We start from the raw sequence: 12,551 nt of genomic DNA on the forward strand, positions 1-12,551 counted from the left end.
CCAGGTATGACTCACCACGGAGTCTGACAACACCCAGACTGGTTTACATTCGGTTCAAAGAGTCCACCGGTCATGCGCTCGAATGCCGTGGCATTTTTTAAAAGTTTCTAAACCATTGCTCTCCATGTCTCTGTTACGGACAGGCTCCAGTTTGCAGACCACACGGGGCCAGGTGCCACCCTTTGAAGGCACCTGGGATCTTGTCAGAAACGCAGATTGTCAGCTCTCGCCCCACAGAATTCCAAGCTGCCTTTTAACAAGATGTCCAAGTCATTCCAGTGCACGCTGAAGTTTGAGGAGCTGCCCTAGAGGAAACCAGGACTCAGTACCATGTGGGTTTGATCCCTCCTGCCTCTCACTTCCATTTGCCTGTTTCCTTTACGTCCCAGGAAAAGGTTACATTTTTAAAGGTGCAATTCGCCACGTCCTCTTCCAGTTTACAAAACCATTTTCCCCCGCTGCTATGAAAACGTCTGCTAACCTGACTGCAGGAAAGAAACTCAACACGGCAAGACAGCTTCCAGAAATTCTGATTAGCCTCCGTTCTCCGCTTTGATCTGGCCCAACAAGCCGGGGCAGCTCCGCGGACCCCGCTTCCTTCCCCGGGGTCGCTCATCTGCCGAGCTGCATTAATGAGATCCGCGTTGAGCGGCTTCCAGGGTCTGCTGCAGATCAAAGACACAAAAGAAACCCCCACCCTCTCTTCCCGGGTTACTATTTGGTCTCTATCACCAAAGGGAAGAGTCAACGGCCCCGCCCGCCCCTAGGTGGGGGGGCGGGGACAGGAGTGGGAGCCGCACCGGCCCCGCCTTCCCTGACCGCCGCGGAGCCTGCGGAAGCCTGGGGGCCGAGCGGGCGGGGCCTGGGTGGTGGGTGGGGCGGGGCGCGCTGGCCGGGCGGGGCCGGCCCTGCGGAAGCGCGGGGTGGGGTTGGCGGAGGGCTGGGGAGAGGACGTTGAGTAGGGTCCTGCTGAGTGGGCGGGGCTCAGCGCCTGGAGGGGCGGGGCGAGGCGAGGCGGGCCGGTGGGCGTGGCCGGGCGAGCGAGCGGGGCGGAGCCTGTGCTCCCGTCTGCGAGCCTCTAAGCCGCGGTGAGGCGCCTGAGACGCGGCGCCCTGATACTCACCGCGGCGGCGCGCGCGTGGGGAGAGCGACTCGGGGCTCGCTTTGTGGCCGCTGCTCCCCTGCCCGCGCCGAGCGCCTCTGGCCGGGGCGCAGAGAGAGGGGACGCACTCCCAAGCCCCCCGCCGCCCTCCCCCCGCCGGAGGGAAGAATGTGCCACCAGCTGTTCTCCGCTCGCAAGCGCTGCGCCCAGAAGTGAGCAACTTGGAGAAAGAGGAGACAAAGGCTGCGTTTGGGACGGATGAGTTAGAGACTTGGGTTTGGGCAAACAAAAGGTGCGAAAGACGAGAAGGGGATCAGGCGATGGCAGCGGAGGAGCCCCGAGGGCTCGAGTTCCTGGGAGTCGCGCCGTGACACGCATGGTTTCCCGGGACCTTCGGCTGGGCTGACTTCCGCGAGCTGGACGCCGGACTCGGGCAAGTTGGGGAGCGCACTGGAACAATGGACAACTTCTTCCCCGAGGTGAGTGCGCTCGCGGCCCCGCTCGGACTGCTTTGCGGGAACCGGGCGCGGGCTCCCTTCCTGGCGGGACCTGGCCTCGATGCCCGCAGGGCAAAGAGCTGCCCACCGCGCCGCGCGCCCGCCTGGGACCTTCCCTAAGCCCCAGAGGACGAGACTTTCCGGGAGTCGCCAGAAACCACCCCCCCAACACACACACACACACACACACACACACACACACGCACACCTGGGGGAGCCTCCGGATGAGTAAGCCGAGGCAGGTTTCGTTCTGTCCCGCGCTTCCACTTTGCCCCGGGAGGTAGCAACGTGAGCTTCCTTTTGCGTGGGTGGCTGGATCGCGGGTGTCCCTGCGGCGCTCCGCGCGAGGCGAGGCAGCGGGCGCCGGGGCCCGGCCAGGACATCTGCTCGCTCGACTGCCTGGGTGCAGGAAGCCCAATAAAGTGTTCGACCGGGACGTGCCTTTCTCCGAGAAAGGTCTGGTATTTCCTTTACAAAACGTGCGGGCTTCCTGTGAGAGGGCTGCAAACACTTCCAGGGGAGACGGCTTAATGAAGTGTGAGCAGGGGGAGACGAGGGTTGAATCATTCACGGTGTTCTCCGCTGGCCGGACCTTCGCAGTCTACGTAGCTTCTGGGTCTCCCCTAGAAGGGCTCTTTTAGGGTTTGAGATCATTCCAGAGGGTGAGATCAAAAGATCAAGTGTTTGTGCTGTCCTTGGCAGATTTCAAATTTGAATGTAAAGAAAATCCTTTAGCGCACACAGTGACTATTTAAAAAGATTAATCCGATGCCCCTTTTATGGTCAGAGAGGGCAGGACACCGCAGTTACGTGAAACCCTTGACTTGAGAATCCTTTTTCTTTCTTTTTAAATCTGGGATCGAGAGTTACTGTGGTTTCTTGGCTCCCTTTCCGTTCTTGGTTGTGTTTATTTAATAAATTCTGTTTAAGTTTGAGGTTTGAAGTGGCTCAGAGTAAACTTCGTTGACTTAAGGGAGGCTGATGTGCTTTTCATTGAAAGCCAGGGGGTGTTTTGGGAATCTAGGACAGTTTTGGAATCTTCCAGCAAATTACATCGGTGAGGGTTTGTATGCTAACTTGCTGTATCAGACTTAGTTGGGTATAATATTTCGAGTCGTTCTGGTTTCTGGATGCCCACTTAGACAACTATTTATATTGGCCACAGGGATACATATATTTTTGTGTAACAGTAATATCCAGTTTTTTCAAAGTGGCGTCTCACATGTGGTGCCCACATTCACTGTGAGAGGTGGGCAGGAAAGAAATTAGTCATCCATTAATACATCTTTTTACTTTTTATTTCTTAAAGAATGAGATCTATAAAAGTGAGACTGTCGCATTTACTAATCCGTAGATATTTTTTCTCATGCCTGTAAGAAGGCACCAGAACTTTTTGCAGGAATTGCAGCTTAACCAACGATGAAAGACCAGTGGGCTGGGTTTAATTGCCTTCATCTGTAAGAAAACCTAGGTGGGCTCTGCCTGCAGGACACTAAGTCTTAACTTTTTTTTGGCTTTATTTTGTTTTTGTATTCTGGGCCCCGAAAGAAATATAATGAGACAGAGTTTGTATTCGGGTTGTTAGGGTCCCAGTCCGCATGAAGCCTGTCTGTAGACCACAGGAGGTCCGTGCCCTCCCCTTGGGGAGAACTCTGCCCCCTAGTGCAAGTGGGGGGAACTGCAGGATAACGTGGGACAGTGGCAACCTGCCCCCACTTCTCTGGTTGAAAAACTTTTTCCTTACATTATGCCTTGGTTCAGTATAAAGAGACCTCGTTGTTGGATTTTATTTCAGTGATTAGTAGAATATTGAAGTTAGCCGTTAGCGATCATCTGCTTCATCCCCTTCATTTCCTAGATGAAGAACCTTAACCCAAAGATGTTAAGTCACTTGCCCAAGGTTGAAGAGCTTGTTAGAGAATCCAGAACCTTTTTCCTCTGTTGCTGGTGATTTGAGTATTTGGGGGGCATTTTCATTTATTTAAAGGCATACTTTTTATCTTGGGATGTATTTCTTTACAACATTAATTTCTAATCAGCCTTTAAAGTTCCTCTCCTAAGGTGGAGCCTGCAGGGCCAGTCAGATAGGCTGCACAGTGCTGTATTATTATTTGGAGACAAACTCAACATAGATCCTGCCTCTATCTGTTGAGTGTCTTATAACAGAACATCCTTTTGTTAAATTGTCCAGTGAAGAAAATCGTGTAATGTCATGTTAGAGTAGAAACAGTATGTGTGGAAGCAGTATATTTCCCAGGACAGCCAAATCGTAGGGCTCCCTCACTAAGTGGTGTCTTGTTCTTTGGTGACCTTTCCCATTGTGAGTTAGGCGTAATGGCTTGTTGCTTGTTGGACAACAATTTGAAGCTAATGCTAACAGTTGACAAAAAAGTTTTGAACGAGATGTTGCATGTCTTAGCTTCATGGATGAATGGCCAAATAATAGGGAAATGGGGGCTACCTGGGACTGGCAGCTAATGTTTAGAGTGTGACTAGGGTTTCTTGAACTGGATACCGTTGTCATTTGGGGCCGATTCGTGTTTTGTTGTTGGGGGGCTGTCCTGTGCGTTATAGGACATTGAGCAGCATGCCTGGCCTCTTATGTGTTTCCCCGAAGATATGACCTAGCCGGACAGTCAGCTCTAATGCGTCTTTTAGGGCAAAAGTTAATATAAGACCTGGTCTTGTTTTACTGTAATATAAGACCGGGTATAACATAATACTGAGTCTCATATTAATTTTTGCTCCAAAAGATGCATTAGAACTGATTGATTGTCCGGCTAGGTATTATTTTCGGGGAAAACAAGATACCCACTAGATGCTAGTAGCGCCCCCAGATTATGACAACTAAAACGTCTGCAGACATTGCCAAATGAACCACGGGGAGCAAAATCACTCCCAGTTGAGAACCCCTGAGCTAGATCCACGAAACAGTTGCCTTGTGGAATGAATTCCTGTGTGTGTTGTAGGCGCAGCTTTCTTGCCTGCGAGTGCCTGCTTTAACTAGCATCAGATATCTTCCTGCCGTCCAGGCCGGTGAGAAGCTTAGGAGGCTTCCTCTGTCAGCTGGTGGCTACTGACTTCAAAATGTACCCCTCCATTGGAGAAATGGAGCCCCCCACGCTCCCCAATGGAGTTTGTTTCTTCATGGCCTGCCTTAAATCTTTATGGCTTCTCTGGAAATCATGTGCACTTCCCTGAAAACTTGTTTTTTCAGCCTTTGGAGGAAATTTGTTATGAAGGTTGCTGCAGGCAAAAACTTAAGTTTTGCTGTATGTGTAACCAGAAACAATTAAAAACAAAAAAAAGCAAACTGAAAAGGCTCAGCCAGCAAAGTGGCAAGACTGCTGTGCAAATGAGTTGTTGAGATTTTGAAGGAGACACTATTTCTGTGTCTCCAAGGCCAAGGACAGGGTGTAGAACACTGGAGGGGCAAGTGAGTACCTACCAGTGGAACACATGAATAAGCCCTACTTTTCTGTATTAGGAGTTGTTTCTATATTTTCTATATTAGGAATAGAAAATATTAGTTCTATATTAGTTTCTATATTAGTTTTCTATATTAGGAATAGGTGTGGCATAATGGCGGTTCAAGCAAAAGATCTTTTGAGGATTATTAATGGGACATATACGAATGCTTTGATTTTTCATCATAAATGTGTAAAATGTACATAAATATGCTAGTCATAAATACAAATATAGAAAGCAGGTATTAATGTTTTAAGGGATAAATTGTTAGGTATAGCTGGAACGTTTTCCACTATTTCTTACAACCTGGTTCAGTCTGGGTTGGAACAAACCCAACTTGAACAAGGTTAAGTGGAAACACCTTCCTCCTTTCCACTCAATTTGGGAAGATATCTTGGTTTTGGTTGTTACCTGGAGTTGTTCAAATAGCTTTTTGAGCTGTAAAGAGTTATTGAGCCCATTTTCTCCCCTTTTCATAGTGTTTTGTTTTGTTTTAGAGCTTATTGATATTTCTTGGTAAAGAAAAACAAAAATAGGACCGTTATTTTTGGCAGCTCCTTCCATCCTCCCAAATCATTTCTCTAGGGCAGAAGGGAAGCACTGAGACTTGCTTGTCCCATGAAGTCCCGAAGCCCACCTGTTTGACAACTATAAAATAGAATCAAAACATCCGCTGGTGTCCCCTTTTCTCACAATGGCGTTTTAGTGCCTTGCCTTTTCTGCACACTCTGTAATGATTTCTGTTGTCAAGTACTCCTTCTTTGGCCCCTGTCACATTGGGGACAGCAAAGCTCTGGGAGCAGCTGCAAGCAAGACAGTTGTTTTGAGCAGGGAGCCCTGATCTCCCTGGCCAGGCGGGGCCACATCCCCCCGCCCCCCTATCATGTGGCCTGCTGTTCTGCTCTGACCGCTCACAAAATCAGGCCCAAACCAGCGTGGGCAGGGCCGTCACTGTTAAGTAGAGCAGTAGAGGGAGTCAGCTGAGAGTTTGCTTGCCCAGTTCCCCTGGCTTTAAGTGGGGTCACCTGTAAAGACACGAGCCTTGAATGAGCTCTTCTGTTGAGATTAGTAGGAAATAGAGTACCTTCTTATTAATGAGCTTCAGAGTTTTGCACTCAGAGTAACTACTGCGTAACTTCTTCGTGTCATTCATTTGCAGGGAATATTCAAGAATGAGCAAACAGCGTTCTACTTTAAGCTTGGCAATACTTCCCCATGTCTAAAGGCTTCTAGGCAGAGTGAAAAGCATCTCATCCTTAAAGGTAGAGAAGATGTGGCCTCTGAGAGCCTGGCTGCACCCTTCCCACCTGTGGGATCTCGGCCAGGTTACCCGACCTTCCTGGCCTTTATTTCTCTGTTCTGTAAGTGGCCATAATAGTGTTGACCTTGTGTGGTAATTAGGAGAATTCGAGATAAGATTTACAAAGCATTTGGCCCGCAGTGGGTGAGTAATAATAAGAGGTTAATTATAGTAACTTAGAAATTAAGAAAGAGTGGCCCTGGATGGTGACTGAAATCCCAGTACTCAGTGGTGCAGGAACATTGGGCCTCAGAGCTGTTCCCCGGTATCATTTCTCAGGCTGAATTGCCTTGATTAATTTGCTCCCATTCACCTGTACACTCCTCACAGATTTTCTATTTCCAGAATTCTATCTAAAGCATGTCCACATTGCTTATAAAATCAAGTTCACAATCCTTAGTTTCAAGGCCTTCTGATCTTGCAACGTTTTCTTTTTCATTGATTTTTTTAAGTGTGTTTTTCCAGGACCCCTCAGCTCCAAGTCAAGTAGTTGTTTCCATCTTGTTGTGGAGGGCGCAGCTCACAGTGGCCCACGCGGGGATGGAGCTGGCGACCTTGTTGTGAAGAGCACCGGGCTCTAACCAACAGAGTGAACGGCCGCCCGTGACTTTCTTTATGCTTTTCCCCCACACGGATTCAACTCCAGAGGATTTGTTACTAGTGCTGTGTACCTTTTTTACCACCCTCCGTGCTGACGGGATAGCCTGCCTATCCGGCTCCTTTTTGAAACCACCCTTGGCTGGTCTAGGTGACCCCTCTATCCTCTGAACGTGGCTCTGTCTCTTTCCATCCTGGTCTTAGGAATTTACCCCTGTTAGCTGGAGGCTTTACATATCTTTTTATTTCCCCCTTTCTCAAATGAGTAAACAGATTCTTGAGAGGTTAAATATCCCGTGTATAGGTTTTTATCACCTCGTTTGCACTGAGAGGTCCTTAAGGATGGGATTCTATCCTTGCATAGTTGTTATTTTCCCCCTCAAGTACAGATGTTTTTTTATGGCAGAAGGGGGGGGGCTCATAACTTTTTCATTGATTATGAAGCGTTTTACAGTTCTTTGAGGACAATAATACATGTGGCGAATGTTTGTTGAGTGCTTCCTATGCACCATACACATTCTGAGCCCTTTACATTCCGTAACTCATTTAATCTGTTTAACAACCCTATGAATAAGGCTCCACAGAGAGGTTAAGTAACTATCCCAGCATCGCACAGCTAGAAAGTGACAGCCAGGATTTGAACCCAGACAGGCTGTCTCAGAGCCTCTGTTCTCTTCACGACCATGCTTTTCTTTCCTATTGGTGTCATTGGTCTTAAGCTTGCAGCATCATTTCCAGGCTCTTTGATAAAGTGCTGTGTACAATGGGCAGTTAGTATGTGATTTTTGAGTTGAAAACTGTATGGGAGTTTGGGAAAACAAGTGGTCCACACCCCAGAAACATTGCAAACCCAGCAGGAAAATGTGAATCAGTTTTTGAACATACACTAATTTTTATTTGGTTTGTTTTTTACTTGGGAAAGACAAACACCTTCTGTTTCCTTGTAAAATGTGGTTTCTGGTCCCAACCTCATGAGGATGGTAGAAAGATTTGTATAATAAGGCACTTAGAGAATTCGATTTTTGAGAAGAGTTTATTTTATTAAAAGAAAGGGTTTGACTCTTTGTCTGCCCAATTCCACCGATCACTTATTGGAGTATTGCTCTTTGAGCTTTACTGCTGGAATCTTCTCCTTCGAGTAAAGATTTCTGGCTACTTTTCCCAGTTTCTCCATATCAGTTGTGTTTTACTTGTTAGCTTATTAATGCTCATGGGGCAATCACTGGCAGCAGAGAGGAATATTTCTCAAAGAGCCTTCCTTGAAGAAAACATTTTTTGGAAGATGTATCTGCCAGGTCGAAAATAAGAAACTTGAGTCCCCAATTTCAAATCTAGCGTCTATGTCACATAACATCATATCATCTGACTCTGCCAGTTACAAGAAAAGGTGTTGGAGTTCTCGTGGCAAAGCCATGACACGTCTGTTGAAATATAGCCAGAATGAGGGAGTAGCATATGGGAGTTGTACATTTAATACCCCTGCCTTCACCCAAGCCTCAGTAGCTGCTTTCAGCATTAAAATTGCCTCCATATAAAAGCATTTGACATTGTGGTAATTTACAAAATGAGATATTTATATTAGGAAGGGTAGGCAAGGTTGAATTTTTGCACTTTGGGGTAGGCATGCTTATCTTTACTACCTGTCAGTGATTTAAGAGCTAAGATAAAATGAGATACAGGGGTGCTGGACTAGAAGGTAGTTTTTTCACGTGTTCTCTTAACTAACATTGGGTCCCAACAGAATCCCATAATTCTTTTAAATATAATTTTTTGGGGTCAGTTAATATCATGTCAGTAGTATTCATTGACCATGGAATATATTGTGGAGAGGTGCACTTATCTTGGGAGAGTCTGTTCGTGAGAGCTACTTTGTGTGTTAAAACTCTGCTTAAAAAAAGTTTATCTAGTAGATTGCATGCTCGTGTGTGGCCTACTGTTAATACATTTTGGGGTTTTATTAGCTTCATAGATGTTACCGTGTTTCCCCGAAAGTAAGACCTAGTCAGACAATCAGTTCTAATGCGTCTTTTGGAGCAAATATTAATGTAAGACCGGGTCTTATATTAATTTTTGCTCCATAAGATGCAGTAGAGCTGATTGTCCGGCTAGGTCTGATTTTTGGGGAAACACGATAAGTTATCAGGAATATATTTAGAATTAGGAATATTCTTGCTAAAAAAAAACCAGCTTTTGATAAGTATAGATTTGCTATATTTTCTGAGTCTTAAATCATTTTTTCTTAATCCCGCAAAGAATATGCACTAAATTTAGAAATTTTAGAAAATGCTATAAGAAGACAAAACTCCTTGAGTCCTCTTCTTAATGTCATATGGTATATACTTTCTATATCTCTGTATATATGTTGGTATCAGAGTACACTTGTGATGTATGTCATTTAAGAGTTGATTGAGAAAAGCTTTGAATGTCAAGAAACTTGCATGTGTACAGGCAGCCCCTGTCATTGTCAGGGCCAGGGATAAGAGTACAAATGCAGGCCCCATATCACTTATCTATATATTTAAAAGTTATAAATCAAGCTTACAAACTGGTAAATTAAGTGTCTTCTCCTAGACAGGAGAAGGACACAATCGAAAAATGTTTAAAGCTATGGTTTTTATTTCTGCAAGTAGACTGTCAAAGATGAATGAAAATAATTATAGTTGCAGGTGCTGGATGTTCTGTTGATGGGCCAGTGGTGTTTGCATGAGTGAAAAACATGCTCTGTAATATTTTTCCAAAAATGTATTTTTCTTGCCCAGGTTTCAGCAAAATCACTAAGTATGGTTATAGTCAAGAGTTTCACAATAATTTGTTTTATTGACAGTGATGCCAAAGTCGAAACTCTTTCTTGAGTCGTGGTTCTTGGATTGCTTTTTTATTAATTTCAGTTTGGAGAAGACCTGCTTCGTTAAGGCAGGACAGTAGTTACTGGCATTGTCAATTTTATGCAGCAATATTTAGATTTAAAAAGGAATAGGATTACATCTGATAGATTATTGATGTTGCAGGATGTACCACATTTTGTAATTTCATTATCTAAGTCACTATTTTGTGTATTCTCATCATTTTCTAAAGCAGTCTCTGGCCCCTCAAATATTTCTTAAATTGTTCTTCCAACTTTTCAATGTTGGGTGTATTATAAAGAAACCTGAACACAGAAGATAATTCATGAAAAATCTGTTATCAGATGAGTGTATACCTTAATGTATCTTGGTCCGAAAATAGTCTTTCTAAAAATACGTTTGGGATTATGTATATGTATGAATCTTCCTTCCTAGTCATACACGTTTTTATTTCCTTATCTGATTTTTAAACATTTTCTTGAAATACTGATTTTGCTTCACATTAGTTCCTTTTCGATTGATGAAATTTGGCTCTAATATTTTTTTTAAAAGTGAAATGGGCAAAATTGTTCTGCTTGGGGTTTGGGAAGCTTTTGCTAATATTATTAATAGTAAGTAATAGTTCATATCAAATATCTGATACTGCAATTTCAAAATTAGTAATATTTTTTACCCAAGACCATGATTCGCTCTTTATTTGAGGAACTTCTGTTTATTTGCTTTTTTTCTTTCTTTTTCTTTGTCTTTGTGATGTACAAGGCACTTTGAAGCCTACCCAGCCCAAGGCAGGGATCCTAGGTATCTGGGTCTAAGAGTAGCCCCTGCCTACTTGGGCACATACCATCATTTATATGACCATTTTAGATTGTTTCTAGTTGTTCGCTTTTTAAAAAGACAGCACATGAACATTCTTGTACCTAGATTATCGCACACTTGTCTGATTATTTCTTGAGGATAACATTTTCCGGGCATGGAGATGTTTGATCAAAGGGTTTGCACATTTTTACTTAGATTATTTGGCAGCCAAAGTTTTATGAGAGGTGTCAGTGCAGCTTACAGCAGGCACAGCTGAGACACACTGTGGTGATGTACTTAGGGTAAGAGGGATTTCGCAAGTAACTTCTTGTTAGGCTTTTAATGACATGCATTGTTTCATGGAGGAGGCTAACATATAAAACTAGATTTCTGCATCCACTGTTCGGTTCTTCTCTGAGCCAGAGTGGAGGAGAGAGGCATTCTGCTCAGTTAATTACAAGCACCGCTCTTGATTCACAACAGCCCCCAGAAAATCCCAGTGCAGTTGTTGATTTTCATTTAAGGCCAAAGCTCACACAGGGGACCTGGCTTGATGCTGCCTGGGGAGCCATTGGCCATTTGTTTAGGCTATTGTTTGTATGGATTTTTCTTTTAATTCTCATTCATTTGCACTGTAAGTATCCTTGGGAGTTAACCCTGGGCCACAACAGTTATGTGGTTCTGGTTCTAACTGTAGGGATTTCTGTGACCGTACAACACTGTTTTGTGTGTGTGTGTGTGTGTGTGTGTGTGTGAGTGAGAGAGAGAGAGAGAGAGACAGAGAGAGAGACAGAGAGAGAGACAGAGAGAGAGAAGGGAAGGGAAGGGAAGGGAAGGGAAGGGAAGGGAAGGGAAGGGAAGGGAAGAGAGAGGGGAGGGGAGGGGAGGGGAGGGGAGGGGAGGGGAGGGGAGGGGAGGGGAGGGGAGGGGAGACTTTAAGGTGTATTATTTTTATTAATTGCCCCCAAAGAAATCTTTCCATAAACTTTGAAATAAAAGTATTGAGTGCTAGGTGCAAATAACACTACACCTTTTATAATGCATACTGTTATTGTTTAATACAGGTTTGCTTCTGTCTATTTCCGCCTACATTTCATTCTTTTAATGATGTGAGCTAAGGGCCAGGTGTACGGTCCTCTTGTTATTTCCCACCTCAGATTTTCAGATGTGGACAAGTGGCCCTCTTTCTAGACCTTCTTAACCTCCTCACTGTTGACATTTTCAGCCGGATCAATGTTTGTAACGAGGGCCTGTCCTGTGCATTGTAAGAGGTTTAGCAGTATCCTCGACCTCCAATCACTCGATGCCTGTAGCACTCACCTCCCTCAGTTGTGATGACCAAAAATGTCTCCAGACAGTGCAGATGTCCCCAGGAAGGGGGCGCAAAGTGGCTCCAGCTGAGAATCCCTGTGCTGTGTCTGCACTTTTATAGCCACAGCTTAAATTTGGATCTCGCTTGTACTTTTTTCACCCTTCCTCATTTACACTGATTCCTAATTGCTTTCTATCTCTTTGGGTGATGGAGAGCACCCAGATATTAGTGTTGAAGTTGTAGTCTGTTGTTTATCATCCAAGTCGTGTTTTGAGTTGTTCTGTCTGATTAGAATATTCCCATCCAGCTGTACCCTCTGCCCTCTGGCTTTTGTTGGTGTTTTAACCTTCTGGTGTTTTACCTCTCATTTCCTACGTTCCCTTTCAGATCCTCTCCCTAGAGCATTAGAGAAATACGAGCTGCGCTGTACTGAGTAATGAGGCTGACAGTTGTTCTCTGCTAGCAAAAAGAAGTCATGTTTTATCAAAGTTTTGAGAACATGTTGAGCTAAGTTGTATCTGTTGCCCTCTCCCCATATATTTTGTACAGTTTTATTCTGGGATTTTTTTTTTTAAATGATAGACTCAGAAGTTGCCAGAATAGTACAGCAAGCTGCTGTGTACCTGTCACCTAACTT

The 12,551-nt window shown here is 44.8% G+C and overlaps 1 protein-coding gene across 1 annotated transcript in view; it reads left to right on the plus strand.

The window, feature by feature from the left end:
• Positions 1 to 1,478: 1,478 nt before the first annotated feature.
• Positions 1,479 to 12,551, plus strand: part of LOC308499781 (unconventional myosin-X-like) — a gene marked incomplete at both ends in the record, with an annotated part of 116,133 nt that continues 105,060 nt past the window's right edge. Inside the window, 2 exon segments of the mRNA XM_081053614.1 lie at positions 1,479 to 1,502; positions 1,504 to 1,581. Of these exon segments, the coding sequence (XP_080909740.1) occupies positions 1,479 to 1,502; positions 1,504 to 1,581 (102 nt within the window).

Source organism: Rhinolophus hipposideros (genome assembly GCF_964194185.1).
Source record: "Rhinolophus hipposideros genome assembly, chromosome: 7".
Lineage (NCBI taxonomy): Eukaryota > Metazoa > Chordata > Mammalia > Chiroptera > Rhinolophidae > Rhinolophus > Rhinolophus hipposideros.